The sequence below is a fragment of the Triturus cristatus genome, chromosome 9, assembly GCF_964204655.1.
Source record: "Triturus cristatus chromosome 9, aTriCri1.1, whole genome shotgun sequence".
NCBI classification, from domain to species: domain Eukaryota; kingdom Metazoa; phylum Chordata; class Amphibia; order Caudata; family Salamandridae; genus Triturus; species Triturus cristatus.
In genome coordinates this window covers 651,413,213-651,440,132 of record NC_140592.1, presented here as the reverse complement: position 1 = coordinate 651,440,132, position 26,920 = coordinate 651,413,213, and the positions used below count along the sequence as shown (strand labels likewise).

Genomic DNA, 26,920 nt, shown 5'->3' with positions numbered 1-26,920 from the left:
AAAACGGAAACTGCTTCCTACGTACATATAAGTCTTTCACAAGCATGAAACGAACTGAACAACGACAAATGTCTTTAACTTCTTCTATCTGATCAAATTTTATTTTTAAACATTCAATTCCATCTTTTTTCTGATAATTAATAAAACCCACAACTCTTCCCATAGCTCCATTAACTAAACCTTTTTCAACATCCAAATTTCTCCTTAAAAATACTCTACAGTTCATGCAAACATATAGATTTTTTTCTAATCCAGCTGTTTTGGAAATGTTCTTCTCTAGTGAATCCAATTTATTTTTCAGTGTGCCTGTTACTGTGACAGTAATTCTTCCATCCTCAATTTTGTCCACTGCTTCTAATTTCCTGATCTCTTCCTTTTCCAATTTCAAAAGCTCCTCATTGAATATTGAGCATTCACGTAGAGTTGGCATTAAGCAGATGATACTTTTGTTTTCTGCAATGTTCTTGTATATCTTCTCTGCAACTATTTCTTCCTTTGGAAATAAATTATGTAGCAGCCGACTCTGTAATGCTTTTTTGCCAACTTCTGTGAGTAGTCCAATTCTGATATCTTTCAGAATACTTCCATATTCTTCATCGCTTGCTTGCCTCATATTAGTAGTAAGTTCCTTGTACTCAAAGAAGGACCAAATATTTGTATTTCCGATGCTTCCCAATGACTTCTTCGTGTCTTCATGTGTGACAGTATTAAACACTGGTTGTCCTTTAACTGGAGTAAGTTGCAAAAGATCTCCAAAAACTATGACGTGTTTTCCACCAAATAACATGTCATAGTCTGTCTTCAGAATTTGCTGCATTCTTAAATGCACAAAGGCAAGCATTACGTTTGAAACCATGCTCACCTCATCAATAATGAGAACTTGCATCTTCTTCAAGACTCTTGAAACTTCCAAGGATGCTTCTCCAGTTAGCTTGTTGTATTGTATTTTGTTCTCATGCTCCAATGGTAACATTAGCAAACGATGTAAAGTGATTCCTTTTATGTTATATGCTGCTAACCCAGTTGGAGCAGTAACCACACAAGACAAAGTAGAATCCGTTTTTTGCTGTAGGTAGCTTCTGATGACTTTAATTAGGAAACTTTTTCCAGTTCCAGCTTGTCCGCTTACATACATCCTGATTGGATGAAATGATGTGCATGAGCACTCTTTTTTTTCATGTAGAAATCCGTGATCAATTTTGTTTCTGATCTCTTCATAAATTTGTTGCTGCTCTTCGTTCAGTTGTCTTTCCAAATTTCGTAAGTCTATAAATTCTTCTTGAGCTTGATTCATAGCCGTTTCCACTTCATTCATGGCTATTGATGCTTCATTTTCAACGATTGGTTGTCCTAGGGGATCTTGACTGAGTGTTTCTGAACTTTGGCTGTCCTGAGAACTGTCTCTAGCTATTTCTGCTGCAATTGTAGTTTCCTGTTCAATTTCTTCATTTAACATTTGCAGATAACTTGAGAATGTACTGCATTGTATGCTGTCTTTGCAAGCATTAAAATAATCTTCATAGCTTTGAAATTCTCCCAGTAGTTCATCCTCTGTACGCCATGGTTTAAACAACTGTAAAAGAGCCAAGTAGTAAAATTCCTTCTTGTCAGTAGTGTCGCAACTCAGCTTCCTGTGATTTATCAAACTTCCTTTTGTTTGCTTCACCAAACATCCTTCCTCACCAATGACTTTATATTTTCCATTGTTGATGTCTTCTGCGGCTTTCCGTGAATAAATGTAGTTCTGCAGCACTTCATAGAGACACATGTTCTCCAGATGTTGACTTCTCTTGGGATAATATGTGTCTAACATGTTTGATTTCGAAATATCTGTACTTTCTGGGTCATTCTCGGCCAAATATTCAATTTCTCCAACAGATTTTAGTACCCGATTTCTCATTGCTGCAAGGCCTAAACTTGCCCAAATTATTCTTCTTGACTTCGAGTAGAGACTTGCAGAAGATAACCTATCTGAACATTCGTAGGATCCAATTTCTCGATGCGATAACATCTTCAAACTGAAACTGTACAGCTTCTTACTGACAGTCTTCTCGTGAGAAATCTCTTCCCACATTTCCTTCAATTCTGTTTTTTCTGATTTCGTAATGTAAGACGTTACATATCGAGCAACAGCAATGGAATTGTCAGCTACATACTGTATATCCATGTTAGCGTTCCACATGGATAAAATGACTGGGTTGTAGTCATTTATATTTTTTGATTCTTCTTTTCTTTTAAGGTTGTAGGTATTCTTAGGTGATTTTCTTGTGATAGTATGTCTCACAGCTGACATAAAACTGTTTACTCTTCCATTTGAAAGAACAGGTCTAGGAAATCCAAATCGACATTTAGTGTAGTATTTATCTTTGCTCTTGTATTTCCGTCGACAGTATTTTCCACACCGATGACTTTGGAAACATAAAACTTGCTCCTTTAACTTTTTCTCTTCTGTGCTTTTTGGTATAGCACATGTTGCATATTCTTCAATGTAAGATAACACTGCTTCATCAGTATCTGTTCCAAACTTTGGGGCATCCTTGATCCACAACAGCATATGAATATGAGGAGCACCTCTTGCCTGGTACTCTTTTCTCCAAAAGAAATCTACTACTTCTCCAAGAGGTGGATTTTTTTTATTGCAGATGAAGGACATCATAGCCTCAAATCTATGATTGAAATATCTGCAAACATTAACCGGATCCAATGAGCACAGTTCTCCTGCTGTCTTGTATTCGATGTTTTTAATGTTTGAATTTGCCTCTCGTAGAAAATCCAGTAAATCATCCCAAGCGTACTCGGCACAGCTTAGTGTAACGAACCATGTTGGTGTTCCTAAATTCCGTAACATGCATTTTAATTCACCATGGCGTCGGTACCAATATTCATTTGTCCCACGCTGACAAGCCATCAGATTGATCAGTTGTGTTTCCAAATGATCATCTCGGTGCTGCACTTTCTCCATAAAATCCTTAGCAGACACATTTTGTAAATGTACTCCACTTTTTAAAATGTGATTTACTGCATAAGACAGTGCAGACAAGTCGCTTTCAAATAAAAGATGGAACAAATAAGGAATACTTTGTCGAAATCTGGGATCTTCAGCATATAGTCTTGTAGTCCGATACTCAGAAGCTGGAATCTGTTCCGGATGTTCATCGTATCGTCCTCCTTTTCCTTTAGGAAACAGCTGGGGAAAACATCGAGCTTCCAAGCTCTCCTCCCATACACTCACGGGAGTTCCTTTTGCTTTCTTCATCTGAAAGAGATCCATATTGTCTCCCATAACTTCTTTTGAATGAAGAGGATGTATGCTAAAATGTTCATAAATTTCTTCTTCCTTTGACTTGTCCACTTTTTCAATTTGTCCAGTTGGTGTTTCTGTGTCTTCTTGTAAATCTTCTTCTTCTTCTTCTTCTATATAAATTGATTCATACCATTTGTTATTCCTTTTCAAATACAAATTTGCTCTTTGTACTTTCCGCACATCTACCAGCTCCTGCCAAATCTTCTTATTCTTTGTAGGTACACCATTAACCAGAATAATTAATGGTTCAGTTTCCAAAGTATCCGCATCAATAGTTTCCATATTTTTTTTCAAATCCAAGGGCAAATACACCACTCTACCTTTTAAACCTCTCAGTAAATCGGAAGGAGGTAATTTACCAGTTTTGGGCTCCATACGTACTATGGTCTGGAACGGATGAACACATTGAATGAGTATAGACTCATATGTATTTAATTCAGAAAGTTCAGCAGGAATAGCATCCAATTCTAAATTATTATGTACAGCTCTGGTCGGCATTCTATTTTCCTCTAACTTGTTGTAACAGTATTTACAAATACGCTGATCTTCACCCAAATCAAAACAATTTTCAAGAAATATATATGTGGCAAAATCCTTCCACTTATAATTATCTTCATTTTCACTCTTTCTGTAGAGATCAACATTCCTAGTTTGTTTTCTATAATGAGTTCTGCGGCAACAAATACAAGTAAAATTTGGTCTTTCATTAGAGATTATTGCAAATTTTGTTATGTGATCATTAAATGTGTTACTTACAGAGGGTTCTACATTCTCTTCCACTTCTTCCTCATTTACTGTGTCCTTCTCTGCACTGTTTTGTTCAGGACCAAAGTAACAAAACTGAATTTCATCAACAACCTTCTCTACATCTGATACCGTTCCTCGGAACAGAGCCCTATTCAATTCATTTAACTTTATTGCTGGACTTTTGGCAAAATACAACCGTCTCACAAACGTTCTCATTTCAGTATGATGAACAGCCAGCATCCTAAAATGATGGAAAACACTATTACACACTTTTCTAGATAGACAAGCCAGAGAATGACCCTGCAAACCAGTATTCTCTCTCACTCTGCATGGATCTAGACTTTGAAGCACCTTAATCTTCTGTTTTATACTTTTTTTACTATATTCTCTTAGAAACTCACGAAATTTGTCAATAGATTCCTGACGCACAGTGCAAATACTACTACAATTCCAAGTGTACACTGGGGCTTTAGGACGTCTCCCCATAGCCTCATCTGCCATCACTTGTACCTCATCTCTTGGAACCATTATCTCCTTCTCCATTATGCAACCATTTTTTACTTCGTAAGCACGACCTCTGGTGTCAACTGCATGCAGCAAACTATTACTTTGAAAATAGCTCTCTTCATTAAAAAAAGGTTCACTACTTGAACTATGCATCCACTTTCCTAAAAACACTTTACAAAAGTTTGTTCTGTTCACTACTCTTTTCCTTTTGCTATGTGATTTCAGTACATTAACCATTTTGTCTAATGTACGCATCCTATTCAAAATTAAAATGAATAGTTTCCTTTTTAATTCTAATGCCTTTGCTGCAATGGCTTCAATTTCTTTTTTTCTTTTATAAAACTTAGTCTTTTGCTTATATTTCTTCACATCCTTTATCAAATTGGACATAACTCTTCTCTGAAACATTTTTCTACGTATCTCTTTAAACGCTGTTTTTCTATTTATGTAAATCTTTTCAGTTGCAGAAGGTATATTTGCATTAACTTAATTCTCAATTTTTTCCTGTCCTTTTCTTTTCAAAACATTCTTTCCAGTACAGACATTTTGTACATTTTTCATTCTTTTGAATATATTTTTTAGAAATTGTTTTTTCTGCTTACCGGAAGATTTTTTCTTTTTCCCAACATGAGCATCTTCTACTAACTTTGGTCCTCCAGTTGTCTTCAAATATAGGTTTTTTTTGTGAGTTTTTTGAACTCTGGATTTTGTAGGCCTCTTAAATTTTGTTCACTGCTCTTCAGCAATACCTGAAAAAAACTAAAAAAAAATTCCTTTATTTTATTTAAATATATTACTACATTTCTTTTCACAATAGTCACAAAACGAAATTTCTTTGCCAATTTGAATGCACACTTACTGCTCTTTTTTTTTTGGCAAGTGATAATCACTTTTACAGACTGACACATTATAAATCCACTTTTGAGATTTTTTTAAATGCACATGTCCAAACTGCTTTTTCAGACCACCACCATGTGTATCCTGGGTGACTGCCTACACTCCAGCAAGGGCAACCAGCCTTAGTGATGCTGAATGTATTTGCATTACAGACTGAAACCTCAAACCCCACTCGCTTGTAAATACTGTGCATGATTATACATGGAAAGGAGCTGGGTGTGTGCTAAGAGTCTGCTTCTGCACCAAAAAATCGCTCCCCCTTTTTCCTACTAATGCAACTGTGAAATCACCAGAGCAAAACGCAATAAATCTCTGCCTGTAATTCCTATTTGCACACAGAGTCATGTTTTCACATTAGTCACAAAACGAAATTTCTTTGCCAATTTGAATGCACACTTACTGCTCTTTTTTTTTGGCAAGTGATAATCACTTTTACAGACTGACACATTATGAATCCACTTTTCAGATTTTTTTAAATGCACATGTCCAGACTGCTTTTTCAGACCACCACCATGTGTATCCTGGGTGACTGCCTACACTCCAGCAAGGGCAACCAGCCTTAGTGATGCTGAATGTCTTTGCATTACAGACTGAAACCTCAAACCCCACTCGCTTGTAAATACTATGCATGATTATACATGAAAAGGAGCTGGGTGTGTGCTAAGAGTCTGCTTCTGCACCAAAAAATCGCTCCCCCTTTTTCCTACTAATGCAACTGTGAAATCACCAGAGCAAAACGCAATAAATCTCTGCCTGTAATTCCTATTTGCACACAGAGTCATGTTTTCACATTAGTCACAAAACGAAATTTCTTTGCCAATTTGAATGCACACTTACTGCTCTTTTTTTTGGCAAGTGATAATCACTTTTACAGACTGACACATTATGAATCCACTTTTCAGATTTTTTTAAATGCACATGTCCAAACTGCTTTTTCAGACCACCACCATGTGTATCCTGGGTGACTGCCTACACTCCAGCAAGGGCAACCAGCCTTAGTGATGCTGAATGTATTTGCATTACAGACTGAAACCTCAAACCCCACTCGCTTGTAAATACTGTGCATGATTATACATGGAAAGGAGCTGGGTGTGTGCTAAGAGTCTGCTTCTGCACCAAAAAATCGCTCCCCCTTTTTCCTACTAATGCAACTGTGAAATCACCCGAGCAAAACGCAATAAATCTCTGCCTGTAATTCCTATTTGCACACAGAGTCATGTTTTCACATTAGTCACAAAACGAAATTTCTTTGCCAATTTGAATGCACACTTACTGCTCTTTTTTTTTGGCAAGTGATAATCACTTTTACAGACTGACACATTATGAATCCACTTTTCAGATTTTTTTAAATGCCCATGTCCAGACTGCTTTTTCAGACCACCACCATGTGTATCCTGGGTGACTGCCTACACTCCAGCAAGGGCAACCAGCCTTAGTGATGCTGAATGTATTTGCATTACAGACTGAAACCTCAAACCCCACTCGCTTGTAAATACTGTGCATGATTATACATGGAAAGGAGCTGGGTGTGTGCTAAGAGTCTGCTTCTGCACCAAACAATCGCTCCCCCTTTTTCCTACTAATGCAAATATAAAATTACCAGAGTTGTACACAATAAATCTCTGCCTATATTTCCCAACATGTGTAACCTGGGTGACTGCCTACATTCCACCAAGGGCAACCAGCCTTAGTGATGCTGAATGTATTTGCATTACTGAGTCCAACCTCAAACCCTTAAACTATTCATTTTTTATACCAATACACCTTAATTTATCGTGAAAACATAGTCCATATTATTTTACATGTTCCTCACATTTAAATTTCTCCCAAAACAGAAAATAATAAACGCAACTTCAACAAAAAGAATTACATTTCTATTATTCATTTCTTAATTTACCATATACATCCCCTCTCAAACTCTAACCTCACCTTTAAAATTAGTTAGTTGTGAAAGAAATGTGGCACTCAAACAGCAGATTATCAGAGCCAGGATCTCTGTTCTCTACACCTCTCTCCTCTCAGCAGAACCAGATAATGGCAAAGTTTCCCTCTATTTTTCCACACATATACATGTAAGTTTCAAATCTCAGTGCTTGCCCCTTTTTTTCAAATGTAATCACACATTTCTATTGGTTGAAAACCAACCCTTTTCCAAAAGTACCCTGCCCCCAACTTGACTTCTGCCTAGTACCCTTCCCCCAACTTGACTTCTGCCTGCTACCATAGCAACAGCTCATGGAACACTGCTGTGTGGAGTCAGGTCAGAAGTTCGCCAAACAATGTTTCAATTCCACAGAGCAAGAGTGCTTGACTTTTCAAACCTAACAGCAAATCCATAGTACTGTTCTTTGGTAACACATTTTTCTGTACCAATACAAAACATGCTTCTATTAATTTACACATACAGCCTAGTTTTTATTCTAGAATGGTATGAAACAGCCAATCAGTTCTTTTTAAAAAAAAAAATATATGTATGCCTCCATTTCCAAACTGTCTTTCTTTTCATATTGCCATTCTACTGAAAGACACCTCCTGAGTGCATCCAGTTCTCCTTTGAAGATGTTCACAGTGTGGATTGTAGGGCACAGCTATGTCTTCTGGAGTGAAAAGTTTGCAGAGAAAACAGGTATGGTGAGAGACCTTGCTTTGCCAAATGTAGACATTAAATGGATTGGTCAGAGAGGGTTAAAGTGGCACCAATTGATGCCATTGGTGAAATCCTTCATGCAAATCCAACACCCTGACCTCATAATAGTGCACTGTGGTGGCAATGACCTAGGCACTTTGACTGGGGTAGGTCTGGAAATGCTTATGAAGGACACCTTTGCACAACTGTTTTCACCTTTCCCTAAAATTGCCTTTGTGTTTTCTAACATATGCCAAAGGCAAAAATGGAACTGGTCCAATCATTTCTGTCCGCAGATTGACAAAGCAAGAAAGCACGTCAACAAATCTGTTTCTGCTTTCCTCCGTGACTATGGTATGGGTTCCATTTACCACAACAACTTGCGTTACGACATGCAAGACATTTATAGAGGAGATGGTGTGCGCTTCAATGATGAAGGGAACAGAGTCTTCCTCTTGAACCTTAGACTCTGCATCGGTACTTACTTGTAGGTACCACTAAAAAATCACTTAATAAACACAACGGCTCTTTTTAGAGCCCCCTAATATCTAAACACTTAAATCTGAATTTCATTTCTTTTTTTTTTTTTTTTTTTACCGTACGCTTACCGTAAGCTTACCGTTCGCGTACCCCGTGATTTTTAAAAAAAATCAATAAATGTTTTCTTTGTACTTTTCTGTCCTTCTTTGACCCCCTTACAAATGTTAGGGGGTCTGTAACTCTCTCCCTTGCCCCCTTTTCAAGATATCACTCTTTTTTACCGGAGTGAAATACACAAAATGGCGGCCGCCGCTTCCTGGTTTCGGCCGATTCGAATGTTTACTAAGATCTAACAGCCAATCAGAATCGCGCTCGCGCACGCCACCGTACGCGTACGGTAAGCTTACGGTAAGCGTACCGTAAGCTGGCTCAGATATATATATTGATTTAAAGGCTATTTTCTCAGAATCTACTGAACAGATTTACACCAAACCTACAAAAGGCACTTCCTTGACCTGAGGACTACCTCTCTGCCAAATTTCTAGTAATTCTGTTCAGCCGTTCGGGCTGTAGCCCTGTCTAAAGGTCCTATGGAAAAATGCATGGGAAAAACGCGTTTTGGGACCCCCCTTTTATCTCAGCCCCCGCTTGACGAATCCCCCCGAGACTTTCAGGGTAGGAGCGGAGCGTAGCGCCCCACCTATTTTGAGAAATTCGCGAGGATTCGTCGACCGGCGCCAAAGTTATTCAAAATAGAATGTTGCGGATTTCCTATGGAAACAGGGTCCTAACTATAACTACCTACTGGCGACCGCCAGTAGGTAATATATATTTATATATATATATATACACACACACAAAAAGACACTATATCAATTTATTTTTTCTTAAAAGATGCCTAAAATCCTACTGAGTTAGCAGGTCACCGTTTGGCTAATTTGTTTACATGACATCATGATAATTAAATGATTGCACATTGATGAAACAGTTGACCCGAGAGGAAAGCATCAGAAATCCAATTTATGTTATTATAATCATTACATTCATAATTTTCACAGAGAGAGATTTACTTCATTACTTTTATAGATTCAGATTCATTTCTCTTATGATCGCTATCAATATCATCACATTATTTCTAAGAGGTGATTCCTAAACTTCATTTATATAACATACCTCAGAATTCAATATTTGTGGTTCAATTATATTCCACTAGCAAAAAAGAAAGTTCGACGACACAAATAAATATAGTGTCACAATAATCATCTGCAAAGCAAAGGCAGAACATGAAATATACCACTGCATCTTAATCTTATAAACATATGTACAAATTAACCATATTTCAAAATGATGTTTATCAGCACGCAACCAAAATAATCAATCCATTGCACCATCTGTTTAAAGACAGAATTAATCTAAACCAGATTGAGAATGATAGAAAAAAGGATTTTGCATTTCCTTACAGCCTTCCCAATTTGTAGTGCTATTCCCGTGATATTGCGCAAACAGACTCATTGTTAGGGTCCGCAAACTGTCCGCCACACACACAAGATCAATATGTACAAATGTTGAGTTTATCTAAACACGTTATGTGTAGTATGACACTGTCACAGTTTTAATTGTAGAAAAAAACTATTCTCTGCCGAACAATAGATATAAAAAATGCAGACGGAATACATCACGGTGGAATATTCCACTCTATACTTTGGTACTTCATTCATTTTTAAAAGGACAGAAAGCCTTTCAAAGATGTGTGGGACGCTACTCAATATAACATATGCAGACTGACTATGTTAAAAACATGCCATCTTCTGCTACTTCCGAGGTGCTGTATGTGGCTGTATTTTTCACCAATATGACATAGCCACTATTATTTTAATTTTGAGCATGAGGTATTAGAAGACATGAATCATATTCGCAAGAACATAAGGCTAAACAGATTGAATGTCACATAGGCTATTGACAATTTGCATTCAATCGGTAACTTAGGATTTAAAGAAACCCGCGCAGTCTCGTAATTATCTCAAAAGGGTATACTTTTACGTAATGTTTTTCACAGAATTATGTCAGAACTCGCGATATTTAAGAGCCCACTCAGAATTTGAGATATCACGTAAAGATAACCTATCACTCATTATTTTTCGATAAAATCTATTTTTAAAGCGATTATCACTTATAGCGACCCATCTATTTGCGGCCAAACTATTTGTACTTAGTTACATACAAAACTATGTTATCCCCTTGCACTCAAGATATGATTACTAGTTCAACAAGTTCGTGTCGGCGCTCCTTGTGTCACACGGAGTCCTACCGTGTCTTGCAAAGTAAAGTATGTTGTGAGTAGGGTCACTTCCCCACTGAACAAGTGCGCACTGAATTGAATGAAACTCTCAGGATTCTTCTCAATTTTCCATTTATTCATAGAAACGAAAATTTACTCTATAGGTTCATCAGTTCATGAGTTATTGGAATATAGTGTCCGTAAATCACTTCTGACAGAGTAAATTCTGACAAAATAAATCATCCTTTGTGTTTACAGCGTTAAACGTCCACCCAATGCATTTCGGGTCAATATGACCCGTCTTCAGGGGTCTATAATAAATGAAACAGGACCATTAAGTTCACTATACAATTCAATAATGCACATTAACAAACATAATACACTGTTTTATGCATAAACAATAAATAAATACGAAGACTGCAATGACGTTCTAATGAAGTGAGGTGACCGAAAACGAGAAGAGTATCAAACAGAATAAAATTGCCTAAGAAATGAGCATAATACTGTGAATGCGCTAAGATATCTGAAAAAACGACCATAAATAATAATTTACATGCTGGGGATAGGTCAACAATCATTCCGTGAGACTACATCTCTACACATATGAATGTGTCGACTGAAATTCTAATTGAAAAATCTAAGAACATTTCCGTGTGAACAACTTACTGGGGACTCAAAGGTCTCCGTTGCTGCAAGACGCTGTGATCGGCATACGATTTTCGCGCCAAGAATACTGGCAGTTAACAACTACAAAGTGATAGGTCGAATTATGTGGTCATAACCACGTGATGAGGGGAGGAGTTGACAAGCCGTGACGAGATGGTAGATAAACCAATCAAGTTGTATTTTATGTCCGTGCTAATCCACCGAGGTTAAGGAGGACAGCTAGTGACTATTGGTGTGCATTAATGGTACTAAATAAAGTTATACGATATAAAAAATGCTCCAAAGAAAAACAGACATATGAAAGTCTACCAAAACAAAACTGAATAAACATGAAAATAAATTTGAAACGTGCATATCATAACACATTATCTAGAAAATACATAATGTTAGCACCAAAGAATTCCTTGTGCCAATGCGGGATGTCTGCAGTCCGTTATAGGAAACATGCATATTCAATGCGATCATTAATCCCGGAGGGATGGGAACAGTTTAATTTTTTTATCCAAAAATATTCAGTTCTTAATCTTTGTTTTGTGGGATCCTGGTCTCGGCGTTGTGATCGTTTCTAGTATGCTGAAACGTAACTGAGATATTTGATGACAGGCTTCCATCCAGTGGCATGCTACGGAAGACTTAAGGTTCTTCAATCTAATGTTACTCTTGTGTTCTGTGATGCGGATTTTCACTTTCCGCTCTGTTTGTCCAACATATACTTTACCACAGGGGCATTTAATAGCATAAATACAATTAGCAGTATCACAAGTGCTGGTGTGGTTAAGGGCTATAGGATAACCCTTAGTTGGGTGAGTGAATTTGTTTCCAATGATGACGTTCCCACAGTGTGTACAGTTTTGGCATTGGAGCATGCCATGCCATTTATGTGGCATTTTCTTAGGTGTATTCAATATTTCTTTGAGGTTTTTAGAGCGTTGAAAAGCAAATGTAATCTTGTCATCATATAAATCTTTCAAGTCTGGCTCCATTTGTATGATTCTCCAGTGGTCCTAACTATAACTACCTTCACTTCTTCAGACAAACCGGGACACTTTTAGCGCCGGTGCAATCGTGGGTCCGAAGACGCCCACAATCATCCATGAGGTTTCACCAAGTACTCCAAGTACCGTCGCACTCCCGTCAGGAAGAAATTACCGCACAAGGTCCATCCGTCATTTTGCGAAATATTTGTTTATTCTTTAAACGGCTTTAGCCAGAAAATACCCTACGCGTTTCAGCGATACACTCGCCTTGGTCACGGGTAAACAAGACATTAAACCAGCGCATATTTAAAGCACAGCGTTACGTGTAACATAACAACATAAATGACGGACTGTCATCTTGAAAGTTAGGCTCCAAAAATTGGCGGCCATCTTAGAGCAGTATTCTCTAACAAATAAAGTTTTAGTTTAAGCGTTGAAGACAATGTTAAAAACAATCATCTGTTACAACGAGCCTTAAGAGTTTAAATTGGGAATCCTTGACACCAAATAGTGTTGTTCATCATAAATCTGATACATGGATATTGTCGACAAATTTACATCGCAAAAAGGAAAAGGAAAACATCCCCTTTCTTTGTATTCATGCACATACTGATTATCTCTGCTCTTATTTATACTGCATACGAGGAAAATTAATTAAATTAGTCCTCGATTAGCTGGGCAACAGTTAAACATTATTGCTCCTTCATAGGCTCCTAATACATTCAATACTTGAATTTTCATAATAAAATATGTCCATATCAAGTTATGTGAAAGAATGCTGCTCTCATACCCAAATGGGTGATACCTGGTGGTCAAAAAGCTCACAATGGAACAAAATTTCAGTTGAACTCCCTGTCATATTGCATGATTCAGAATTACTGTCCTACCTCCGTGGGTAAGAACATTGGAAAATTAGAACATCATTTTGATTTCCCGTTACTCACATACCCCAGTGGGTGAAAACATTTGATACATTCATTCAAAAACATAAATTAAATATGATTCCAATTCCCAACCATCACTGTAATTTATATAACATTATTGGACCCGAAGCAATTCGGTCCAAAAGGACATGGGAAAATCCCACCTTAAACAACATTATAAGAAAAAATGATACTGACCCTTCATCCAAATGGACAATGATGCTATCGTCAGTTACAGAACATTAACATTGATAAACAAAATTGAAAGAATGCAAAAATATATATATCAGTCCAAGTGGACAGGTAATGCTTTCCCCCACTGAAACATGGTAATCAGATCATCTTCATTCCTTCTGACGGTTCAATAGAACTGAAATAAAGGAAGAAGAAAAGAGAGCCAAATGAAAAGATCACATTGTGACATCAATAACACAATATGTTACTAATATAATTAGGTCCGCCAACTAGAGCCATCAAAATGTAAACATATAAATACACACACATATCTCTCAAATAGAAGTTTAGGAGCACGCAATATTCCAACATTGTATAATATTTATAATAGTTAAATATTGTATAATAGTTAAGAAAACCAAATCATCTCATCGCCAAATGTTAGAAAGGATTATTTCAAATTCTAAAAACCATAAGGTTAAAGGTTAAAGAACAACATGTTCCACTTATCATACCTCATTACTCAGGAAGCTCCCACTACACAGGTAAGACCGATCACACACCCAACATTTGCTGGACATGGAGGTCAATTAGTTATAAGTATAAAAACTGCTGATTTCTCCAATTTTAGACAACTACTATTCCCCTAGGTGCCATGACAACTCTTCTTCTGAATTTAAACCTACAGGGGTATTGGTATTTAGATCTAAAATATACCTTGACTCTAGTTGACGGAGTCCTCCCATAAGTTGGCAGGGTATGCTCAGACGTGAGTCCCTTGCTCACTTTGCCACTGGATTAAAGCAAGCCTGGCTGAAGACGGCTGAAATGCCAGAAACTGGTCCTAGGAAGCTTGTTTCTGGTCCAGGGAAGGCATGGCTTGGCAGTTCGGGCTGGACTGTTCCCATGAGGCACAGGGTCAGACTGATTTGCATATGGCCATGTCTGAACTGGGGTGGCAGAGTGGGCTAAAGAACGGTGATGGATCAAACCCAGATCTGTTGACTGGGTGTGAGTGTTTGATTGGTTCTGATGCTCCGTCCATCACCACCCCCTTTTGTACCGCTTTGTTCACCATAAGTTGGCAGGGTAAGCTCAGATGTGAGTCCCTTGCTCACTTTGCCACTGGATTCAAGCAAGCCTGGCTGAAGACGGCTGAAATGCCAGAAACCGGTCCTAGGAAGCTTGTTTCCGGTCCAGGGAAGGCATGGCTTGGCAGTTCGGGCTGGACTGTTCCCATGAGGCACAGGGTCAGACTGATTTGCATATGGCCATGTCTGAACTGGGGTGGCAGAGTGGGTTAAAGAACGGTGATGGATCAAACCCGGATCTGTTGACTGGGTGTGAGTGTTTGATTGGTTCTGATGCTCCGTCCATCACCACCCCCTTTTGTACCGCATAATATCAAGTAAGCCTCTAGTCTTGCAGAGCTGTTGTTCCCATTCCAACCTGAGGCCTGTTTCTTTGGTGGGTACTAACGTCGCCGCAAATTTAGTTGGCCTATTGACAGAAGTCCAATTACGCAATCACTATGAGCTTTTATCCATTTGTACCCAAAGTGACTGACTTCAAATTCTTTCTTCAGGGGTTGGTGAGTCTGTCACTCACTCCTCCTGCGTAGAGTTAAATCATTTCGGTACCTAAAGTCACTTCAGCATGCCTGCAACCACTTTTTCATTGATTAGTTGGAATATTGCAGGTATCAGACCTAAGATTGGGATTCCAGACTAGATGGCAATTATTCGCTGATTTGATAATAATGTTTTTCAAGAGACCTGGGCTACACATTCTTTATCGGGAGAGGGTTTTGCCTGCTTTTCAGTTGCTTCTACTCCCTTCTACTCATGGGCGAGCTAAGGGAGCCCTCTCAATCTTGGTTAATCTATTGCTTAAATTTCACTGGTTGAATTGGATACCAATCTATCAATCTGTAGATTTGTAGATCACTTCTTGTCACTCATGAGGGTTTTCGGGCAGGGTCCAGTTGATTAACTGAATTGCGAGAACTTCAGGGACTTTCAGAACTCTGGGAGAGATAGCGAGGCCCATTGATGAAACGGTAGCTCATTCTATGTCTTCACTGCTAGGTAGGAGAAGGAGCGACCTCCACATCTGCAACATCTGATGCGGGGGGTGAACGTTAGAGATAACAAGTATGTGCATCCGCAGTTGTGTAGGGCCTTGTATGCATGGATCAGGAGCTTGAACTGGCATCTTTTCTGTACAGGTAGTAAGTGGCATTCGCTGATGTGAAGGATGATGTGGGTTCATCTAGGGAGATGCAGGACGAGTGGCTACGGTGTTCTGTATGGTCTGTAGTTGGAGGAGGTGAGCTGTGATCCCTGCATAAGAGCATTGCCGTACTCCAGTCAGCTGGGGATGAGGGCCAGGGTGATGGTACGTCTTGAGCTTTGGTGTAGCCATTTGAATATCTCACTAAGCATGCAGAGGATGAAAAAGCAGGAGGAGGAGACAGAGTTGACCTGAGTCATCATGGTTAGCTTGTTGTCCAGAATGGTGCCTAGGTTCCTAGTGGGGTCAGTGGGGGTAAGAGTAGTTCAGAGTTCTGAGGGCCACCAGAATGCGTCCCACAGGGAGCTTTGTTTCTAAAAACCAGTACTCGTGTCATGTCCGTGTTGAGCTTTAGGCAGTTGTCCTTCATCCAGTTGGCGGCACTTGTCATGCAGTTGTGGAAGTTGGTCTTGGTGGTGTCTTTGTAGAGAGAGAAAATGAGTTGTGTGTTGTCGGCGTAGGAAATTATATTGACTCCATGGGTTTTGGGGAAGCTGGCCAGAGTGGTCATATAAGTGTTGATTGCTCCACCTGACAAGCAGTGTTAATTAGGGATTCTAACAGTTCTTTTTATTTTTATTTGATTAATTTTTACAACAATGATTTTTCTAATGCGCCTTGTGGTATTTTTGCCAAATGTGTCTCCTTTTTAGAAAAGCTTAAGTATTCTTGTTATGGGGTACTTGCCCAGCCAAACTGTATCATTTTTGGTGACTTTAATGCTAAGTTAAGGAGAAACACAGAAAGTTTAAGTAAAGTGACCACAATTGATCATGTTGAGGATTTGGAATGTAGAGGTTCTGAGCTGGGATTATACGTAGCAGCTGGATTTTTTGTCATTGTTACTCAGCTTTTTGACAAAGGGGGACCTGTTGTTCCATCGTTCAGAGGTAGGGCTGCCCCTCTACTATTGATTACATTTTTTCGGCACATAACTTGCTCTATATTGTTTCTGAGGGATATAAGCTAGAAACAATTTGGGATGGCCACAATGCCTTCATGGCAGTAGGGCATGTTCCAATTTTAAAAAAAGGCTTACCCTGATAGGCTACTGCCCCTTCCGTCTTCTTCTAATGATCGTGTAGGCTATGCTGGGTTTTACCATATCCAGAGTCTTTTCTTTCATTGTTAAACATCTTGAGATCTTCCAGGTCTCTCTGTATGAGGATATTTGGAAGTTATCCATGTTGGCTTATTTTAGGAAGCTTAGTTATTGTATTAAAGAAAGATAAATGAAGCCTGTGAAGTTTATCCCAGAGCGGCCAAGTTGGTTTAACAAGGAATGCTCCATAGCTAATCGTAACTTCAGGAAGACTCTAGAGCCTAAGCCCTTGATTCAGGTAGAGGCTATAATTGCATGTAAATATGATAAGATCGTGCTGTTAAAAAGGAAAAATCAAACTGCTTGAGGCAGACTTGGGTAAGTTGGACGTTGCAGCTGCTCACAAGGAAGGTAGAAGGTTCTGGAAGATAATTAGGGGATTCCGTCAGAAGATAGCTCCGTCAAATACGCTGCATTGCACTATCACTAGTAGGGAGTGGATTTCCCATTTCCAGTCCTTTACCGTCAATCTACAAAATGCACTGCATCCCTGCTGCTTTATATGGGTAAGGCATATGAGGTTACTCCAATCCTGCACCACTCCAAATTAGGGAAAATCGGATATGCAGACACCTCCCTTCTGTTCCACATATCAGCTCACACTTTATCCTGCATCCGGAGCTGGCACTGCTGTATATACCTGACTCAGTGCGTCTGGCTCCACTGATGCTTTGGGTATCTGTTTGGACCCTAAGGAAGCAGGATTGAACAGGAAAATAATTAAAGACTGCTTATCCTGTGAGTACGGGTGAGGGTTACCGTGGTTAGCATATTTGTGTCGTGTTTGTTAAGCGAGTCCTGTCATGTATGCCCACTTCTCTACATACATTGTCCCATCCACCTGACAATAACGGTTCTGAACAGGTGACCTTTTACCTAGTAGCTTGCTCCTGTCTCTTTGACACCAGGCTCTTAGTACTTCATCATAGTCCCTGTACCTGACGTACATAAACATGTCCTCAGGCGCTGCATAATTATTCTGTATAAGGATCACCGCTTTTTTCATCCTTGGCCAACAAGCCCTCTGTGCATGATCGCATTTGTTTTAGGAACCTATTTATTATTGTTTTCATAACACTTATGATTGTTTTAAAAACATATCAATTCTAGAAGAAATCTTGGAGTGACCATTCTAGTATATAAGACCCTTATTCCCCCCTGAAAATTAGAGGAGAATTTCTTCCACGCTGAGACTGGGTCCTGCATGCTGAATCTTCTAAACGCAGCAGACTGACATCCCTTGTGAGGTGTCGTCCTCAGAGCAGAGACGGGGACCTTCATTCTCTACCATCAGGTGAGGGGGTTGGAGCTTCACTGGGGGATTCTTGGTTATATACATACATATATGCACATATACATGCTACACCTACATATCTATGCTAGATACATTTAGGCAAATTGCGTAGGGCGCGCAATATAGGAGTATGCAAGTACTACTGTCTTATCTGGACTATATAAGTTCATCTTTTTAGCAATATGTTAGAAATGTATCAACTGTTTACTATATTAGTACTTGCGATTTATTTCCTATGCTTCTGTCTCCTGATTGTCGCAGCAAACATGTTTTACACAAGACTGACGCAGGACCAATAAATACTTATTGAAAACGTCCAAATCGCCATCCTGTGTATTTTCTGTGAATAAGTAAGCACGAGTGACTGAGCGAAAGTACTGTACTGATTTCCACGATCCCTGAGGAATCATGTTGTCATGTTCAGTGGTTGCCAGAAACTGCCTACACCAATGTAGGATACAGGGGGGTGGTAATGGCACTGTAGAGCTAGCTGGTCTAACGGCTGACATATCCTGTGGGGGTGTCCGGGGTTGGTTTGGACACCAAGCCCTCAGTTTAGGTCATCCAAAATGCGCAGGACACGAAGATTCCTAGAAACTACTCGACATTTGAAGGATTCTCAAAGCAAGATAGGTTTTTCTGAATTCTTTACCACACCCAAGTTTTTTTCAAGAAAGAGACGTGGCTGATAAAGCTTAGATTCTTGGAGTATAGTCAATCTGAGAAGCTAAGGGACAAAAGAGCCAAAAGTTCTATAAAGGATAACATTCACCTAAGGGGAATCAGTGGCACAGTCCTGTTTTTAGATCTCCCTTTAACTCTGTGGGAAAGGCCCCTGCTTTTCTGGTGAAGGGCGGCGTCAGTTTGGCATTTATTATGTTTTCTTCTTTGGTCGGGTTTCTACAGTAATAGTTTACCAATGTGGTGACGTGTCTTCTCAGTCACTCTTACATTTTATGTTTTTTATGTAAATATTTTAGTCGGTACTTTAACTTATATTTAAAGCCTTTTTAAAAAACATTTAGCATCAAGACAGTGCCACGTATCCTTGCTTTTATGCGCAACTTTTAGATCATGCTGAGGTATGCGTCAGGGTTAGCAACTTCTAAAAAGTAGCCATAAGATCACGTAAATCAATGGCACGTTAAGTGCTTTTAGCATTCTATTTTATTATATTCACTCCTGTGGTATAAATTGTCGTTATTTGTATTTTTAAATTCTGCATTTTTGTAACTGTTTTGCAGGCTGTTTGTCTTTGCACACTAGTCATGCTCTTTCTATGACTTGCAGAACTCTATTTTATAATATTAATTATGATGTGCTTGTGATTGTCCTTTTATGATTCTATCTAAAATCGAATAGAGATTGTTTGATTGATTTAATTTATCGGTGACCGACAAGGTTCTGTGCTTTTACCAGTCTTGTTCAATTTTGTACCAGCTTTCCTAGCATGTAAGACTGTCATTCACACTAGAGACATCCACCCATATAAGAACCTGGCCATTCCCAACAGTCTGCTGCCAGTCACCATTAACTATGCACACATGTTGAAAGGTGGTGACATGACATCTTCTGATATTACTTTTAAGGCATTCTGCAGCTCCTTGGCACTTTTGGGATTCACTCCCTGCTGTCTTGAAGGGCTTAAAAAATTAAGCATGTTCTCCACATCCTTGAACTTTATTATTGCTAACGCATCAATTTTAATTTTTAGCCGGTATTGCATAAGTGGCTTTGCACCAAACCGTGCTAGTGTGGGAATGTTTGGAGTCAAATATCATAAATCTCTTCCTATTTCTAATTTTGTAAAGTGCTTATGAATTAAGGAGCAAAGTAACCATCTAGTTCTGACAGACCTATTCATGCTTGACTTTTTCACCTCAAGAGTACTCCGCCTATGCATAGCTCCCTGGGATTGTATATAAGGTTGAGTAGAGCTTTGAGACGAAAGCAGATTCCAAAAGAATTCGGAAGCTAAGCCATATGTCCTGCTGGATCTATAAGAAACTGACTTTTTGCAGTTGTGAATGCAATGGCTTTCTCAGACTGCTCTGCCTAAAAAAATTATCTCTAAGAAGTATACATATCCCCCACAATAAGCATTACTTAACTGCTACTTTTATTCTGTACTTTTTGTCTCCATTGTAGTGGTATTATTGCAAAGTAATATTCTTACTCCAACTTTCTTCTGTTTGTGTAAGATATTGGGATTTACAAACTGTCTATATTGGGATATGACCACTACCTGTCAGACTCTTCATGCAACTGGACACGTGGCACTCTGTGGAATCATGTATGGTTGAATTTTGCATCAATAGTGAAATCTTGTGGTGGCAAGCTGAGAAGCCTTTATCCATTAGAGGTGGCATGAAAATGTGCCTTTGTGAGTATACATTCGGTGATGTTTTGTTAGCTATCCTTGCCATCCTGATGCTAAATTGTAGTTTTCTTCTTCCTAGGGATGGCACCTTTAAAGTCTGAAATTATTTCGCTAATTGAAAAGAAAGAGTTCCCTGTTTGGGATTTGCAAGACTCAACATTCACAGTCCAAACGAAAGGAACAGAAACGTATTCTTCCTTGGACAATACAGCTTACGGCTGCTCAGTACAGATGGGCAAAAAAGAGACCTCTTCATTAACTGACCCTTGGGAATTGATTGAACCAGTAAAAATCAAAGATGTGACGACTAAGCCCTGCAACAAGATATTTAGGGACCGTGAAGATGTCCTGAGTCATGCAACGACTAAAGAAAATGAAGATTTGCCTCTGTGGAAAATTCAGGATGGAGACCGCATTGAAGGGGAGAAGCCTCCAAGGGGTTTTCAGGATTGTTCACCACAAGGCAATAATACAGAAGAGACTGCAACACGATTGGGGAATAACACGGAAACCTTGGATACCATGCAGATGGAAGAGATTCAGACGCCATCTGTTTGGGATGTTCGTGACTCCACAGAATTGGTAAAAGTAAGTTGGGAAGTGCAGTGTGCTAGGGCCCTCAAAAACGTCCCAGATCCACCACAAGCTGATGAAGCAACGGAGCCATGTTTTAAATATATTCCAAGCTTCAGCGGTCAAAGGACAATAGAGCAATGGGAGGAGCTATTTGCCTGGCATCTTGCAAACTCGTCTGTGAAAGGTAAGCCGAAGCCGGTGAACGGGCCTTTTTTTAAAGAGAGTCTTGTGCCCTCGGACCAAGGGAATATTGTAGAACAGGCAGCAGCAACTGCCTGTGATATTGAGGACTCTATTGTGGAAGTGGTGATTGCGCAGTGGGAGAATCAACATACCTCCCACCTACAAGGCGGTATTGTTGCCGTGGAGAGCAGGGAATTGGCAGAGCCTTCACTGCAGAATCCACAGGACACCCTTGATGGAGTAATTATAGAAGGCAAAAAAAACTCTAAAGAGGGAGTGGGACATTCTGATCAGAACAACAATATTCACGGGAAAGAATCTTGTGTTTTGGATTTTTCTGAACCTACTGTCAAGGGTCAAGAAACAAAGAAACCTTCAGCCAAGATGGTAGGGGACACTATGTGCCCGGTGGTCATTAAAAAGGAAGAACAATCTGCTAAAGACACAGAATATTATTTTGACCAAATTAAGAATAAGGAAAGCAAGCAGTCATCTTTTAGGGATTACCAAAGGCTCTTGGGCCACATCAAAATAGAAAAAAATGAGGAACTCTATGCCTCGGAATATGAGGACCACTCTGTTGAAGTGGCAATTGAAGAAGGTGACGAGGTGATTGCCTGTGATCTGCAGGGACTACCTATGATACTCATAAGGAACGATGAAGAGCTATCAGTAGGTGCAGAATGCATTGTCAGTTCCTCTTCAGGTGAGTTGGCTGTTTGAAACACGAAGGTACTGCATGTTTTTATAAATAATGCACATGTGTGGCCCTTTGACTTGAACCTGAACAGTAGTTGATCCAGACAGCTGTGCGGTATGTAATTTCAATTTGTGATTCTCTATGTGTAAGGTACCAATCGATCCATTTATCTGAAGAATGGCGGGTAAGCGTTTGACATGAGTTAACAAGAACAGCTTTGCCAGTTTATCAATCATATCCATAATGTCACTTGATCTACCGGAACAGAAAAGGTTTTGCCACAAGACCATACATTTTTAAAAACTGCTATGCATTTGCGCCTGCTGATCCCAGGGAAGGGCAGTTAACAATTATATACGAGAGATGAGGGGTCAGAATGCTTAATGGCCCTGTGTGTCCTAAGTATCCTGAGAGGATCCCATGATGATCCTGTTTAAATGGCAGAGGAGTTTGACAGAAATGAGGAGGAGAGAAGGCATAAATGTGTTATTCACTTCCTGCTATTCATCTAGGTCCACTCAGTACAGCCATCTCTTCCAGCCAGTAGTTGTGCTCTGTAGTCTTTATTTAGTGATACTTGTGCTCTTTTTTGATGTTATATGGTGCCACCTGCCTTGGTTTTCATGCTCTCTTTAGCAGGCTATACCAGGTTCAATACACAAAAAAAGATCTTAGGGCCCCATTACGATGGCAGACAACCGTAACGGAAAACAGGACCGACCGCCAGAGGTGGGCCGGTCCCAAAAGGCCAATTAGGATGCGCCCGCCACACTGTGGAATTTAACATTGCGGCGGGCGGTGCTGTAAGCAGCACCCTCCGCAATGTTAAATAGGCATGTTGACACAACGTGACAGGCACCGCGCGGTACCTCCCAGTGTAGCCACCCACTCCCCCTCCCCCCCCCCCCAGGGGCCTCCAATGGGCCCCCAATGTCATTCTCTGCATGCCTTTCCATGGCAGAGTCTCCGCCATGGAAAGGCATGTCCACCGCAATCATCGTAATATGGATGGTGGTGTCTGCAAGGCACCGCCACCATATTGTGGGCCTTTTCCACCCGGCAGACAATCGCGACGATTGCCTGTTGGCGGAAAAGCTGCGGACGGTCTTTCCGTCTGCCACGGTACCCCCCCTATGGTAGTATGGTGGGGGTAAATGGCACGCAGGCGGGGAGATATGGCAGGCGGTGGCGATCCGCCCGCCATCATAATGGCCCCCTTAGTGTTTAACTGTTTCATGGCTTTGGGGCACCAGCATATTTATGCAAAAAAGTTTGCCAGATCTCCAAAAACTCCACCACGGTTCGCCTGATTAAATGAGTTGATATCTCCAGAGCCTGAAATTCCCCTACTGTAGGGATCGATTGTAACTTCTCAGGAAGTCTACACTCTCTTCAGTACTCAGCCAAAAAGACCATGCCCCCCGGGACATCATGTGTGACTTCATTGGTGCCTTTAGAATTCCAAGCTGTTCTGCAAGGATACCAAATGGTATGTGTAGTTGGCCTAGTCGAGGCAAACAAGTATATGGCACCTTTGATCCATCCCAGGACTGCTTTCCAATAACCCCCCGAAACCGTTCCTAGGATGCTTGTTTCCAGTCCAGGGAGGGCCTGGCTTGGCAGTTCGGGCTGGACTGTTCCCATGAGGCACAGGGTCAAGACTGATTTGCATATGGCTGGGTTCAAACTGGAATGGCATGGTGAGCAATGGTGAGCAATAAAAAACGAAAGATTTAGGCCCAGATCTCTGTACTGGGGTGAATGTATGACATTGTTCTACATTCTGTCCATCAACTGTTGTTTTTGCATTTCCAATATCTTTGGGTTTTAATAAATCTTTAGAACAAGTCTTAGTACATTCCTGTCTTCCAGCAGGCCCCAGCGTCACATCCCTGATAATCCTCCAGGCATTCAGGGTATTTGCCAGGGCTTCCACTGACTTAGGTCTCGCCTTGCTAACGCGTAAGCGATCGCAAAGCGAGACTATAGTAAGGGGCATTTAAAAGTGCTCCGAAAAGCGGATTGCATGGCGAGCACGCGCACAATCACGCGCCATGCAATCCATTTGGCATCGCACTTCAAAGGGTCCGCTCCCCCGCCTGGAATGCGCTCCCCCGCCAAGCGCGTGCATCACGCTCCGCCGGGCTTGTCTTGTTGTTTTCCTTTGCGCGCTCACTTCCTTCCTCGGTCCAGCCCCTCCTCCCTCCACTCAATTGGTGCTAGTCACACGCCGACGCGGCTATGAACAGTCGGCTTAAACACATGCCCTCCAGCCTTTTTCTGCTACCTCAAAGACCCATTTACAAATGTTATCTTTCGCACTATCTTGCCACATGGAATCCTGTTCGGCCTTCACTCGCTTTATCTTCCCCCCCCCCCCCCCATGTAGTCCCTCGTTTACATTTCTTCTACTGCTGTTCTAAAGGTCGTATGGGTATAAACACACGCTGTAGTAGTTTTAAACCGCTGACTCAAAAATGAGTATTACCCCAAGAGTATCACTAACCACATTTCATCCGCTTCTGCACCTTTGATTTTGCCCTTATTAAAAGATTTTGCCCTCCGTACTATGCACAGGCCCCACACATGCCATAACGTGCTTTGCCTACCTTACACGTTAATTTGTAGTGTTCATACACAGACTCCCTTCGTCCCCTCACTCCCTACCTCCCTCCCCCCGTCACTCTTCTCCTCCTTCTATTGGATGTTGCTGGTGGTTAGAGCCCGCATAACTCTAAACCTACGCTATACAACTTAAAAGCTTGTACCACAACAATACAATAATGTTTATACCACACACTCTGTCCCTGTATAAGCAAGCATGTACAATATAGCCGCAGCTACACAATTTTCCCCAAACAGGCCACTACCCTCCAAAGTACCATATCCCCAATTTGCTCACAAAGTACTGCACCTTAATTTCTGCCCTTAATATATTATTTCGTTACGCACACTTTTCACAGCACACACCCATGCCTTTTAGCACTTTTCTTTTGCACCACAAACTCATTTGTGGCCGCCTTACCACACGTTTGCCCGTTTGCCTCCTGCTTGCTTTCTCCCTGCCCTGCCGAACCCATCTGCTCTACATTATATACAGGTACTAGCCACACAATAATTTTAGCCCTCTGTACTCTTTTCTCCCCTTCTCACTTCCCCTCCCTGCTACTATTTATATTTATCCCCTTCACCCTCTGCTGCTTCTATGCTTCCACCGTCCATATATACTCCCCGTACACACTCCCCTTTGCCTATTTAATTTACAACTGCAGCCTGTCTATGCATTTTAATATAATTTGGAGGACCTTAAGCCACAAACTTTGATTGCCCTTTGCACGCTCACTTTGTCTTCTCGCCCCAGCCCTTCCTCCCTCCAGTTTATTCACACACCAACACGGCTAGTAACGATCAGCTTACTCACATACCCTCCAGCCCTTTTCTGCTGCTTCAAATGCTCATTTCCAAATGTTATCTTTCGCACCATCTTGTTTGCCTTACCAAATGGACCCCGTTCTCCTTCCCTGGTTTCATACCCAGCCCCCCCCCCTTCCCCCCTCAACTCTCCTTTATCCTTCTCTGATGGTGCTGGTCAAAACAGCGTATGGGTGTACACAACGATGTGCTAGTTTTAGCCCCTGATTCAAACTAGCCATGACGCCCCACATAGTATCACCAATCACATTTTATTACGTTTCTGCACCTTTGATTTTGCGCTTAACAAACTATTTTGCCCTCCATACTTTGTAATAGGTCTCACATTTGCGAGAGTTTAAGCTTGTGGCATGGCAAAGACAATGCCTGTTATTTATCTGTTTTAAAAGCAACAAAAATAAAAGGCATTTCATTCACAATACCAATAGCCAAAACTCTCGTAAATGCGAGACCTATTGTATTGCAAATGCTTGGGTCTGTTTCGTACAAGTTGCAGAGCAGGGGGGAGGTGGGGTGGTGTCAGGGCTCTTATCAACTCCCCGCCGCAGATGTCACAGGGCATGGGCCATCTCTAGTTTTGTGAGTCACAGAAGAAAGTATCTGCAATAAAGTTATTCTAGCACCAGGCTACATCCGCTGAAGATTTAATTTACAGTTCTAACTGAAAAAACAAATGTATTTATTCAGAAAACGCTTACCATGTTACATGCTCTATTTTTTGTATGTGCTATTGCCACAGAGATTGTTTCAGCTGAGCTAAATGTTTGATGCGTATAGTGCTATAAGGTGGGATAAAAGGTAGAAATTCACTGTTCGACTGCTAATAACATAAAGCTGCTGTGTATTTGTTATTGTAAATCTCACGCAGTATACCTGTGCACGCAGTGAACCCTTCACCAGTAAGGAAAATGTTCAGTATTATGTGCCACACGTGTGTAATTTATCAATAAGTACCTACACCCAGAATTCCTAACTTGTTTCTCTATAGACTTGGGTGGCTAAACCTTTATAAAAAAAAAGACTGGAGGGGTAGTTCACGAGGCAAACGCGCGCGCCACCCCAATGACAGAGTGATGATGTGAACCAGTAGTTTGGAGTGGAAGACGTCATCCTTTCCCATCTGATGACCAGCATTGCGCTTCTAGAACATTTCCAAATCTCTACTGTAATATTCTTTCCTAAGTTCATCAATACAAAATGACAATTGAGCCGCAGCGCCTCATGGGAATAGAGGGGTCAGGACATCCAGTGCTAGAACAATATGAAAAACCATAAACTGGGGCTCCGTGTGGCAGAGAAAAGGCTGTGGATTCTCGCGGGGCAGGCTGATTAAAATCAGGGTCTGACAGTCAACATATACATTCATTTAAAAGAAAATAAAT

At 40.5% G+C, this 26,920-nt stretch overlaps 1 protein-coding gene across 1 annotated transcript in view; it reads left to right on the top strand.

Annotated features, from left to right (window-relative positions):
* Positions 1-26,920, top strand: part of LOC146798443 (uncharacterized) — a 150,670-nt gene that overhangs the window by 111,348 nt on the left and 12,402 nt on the right. The window contains exon 3 of the mRNA XM_085625712.1: positions 20,727-22,112. Coding sequence (XP_085481838.1) covers positions 20,727-22,112 — 1,386 coding nt within the window. The remainder of the gene's footprint in view (positions 1-20,726; positions 22,113-26,920) is intronic.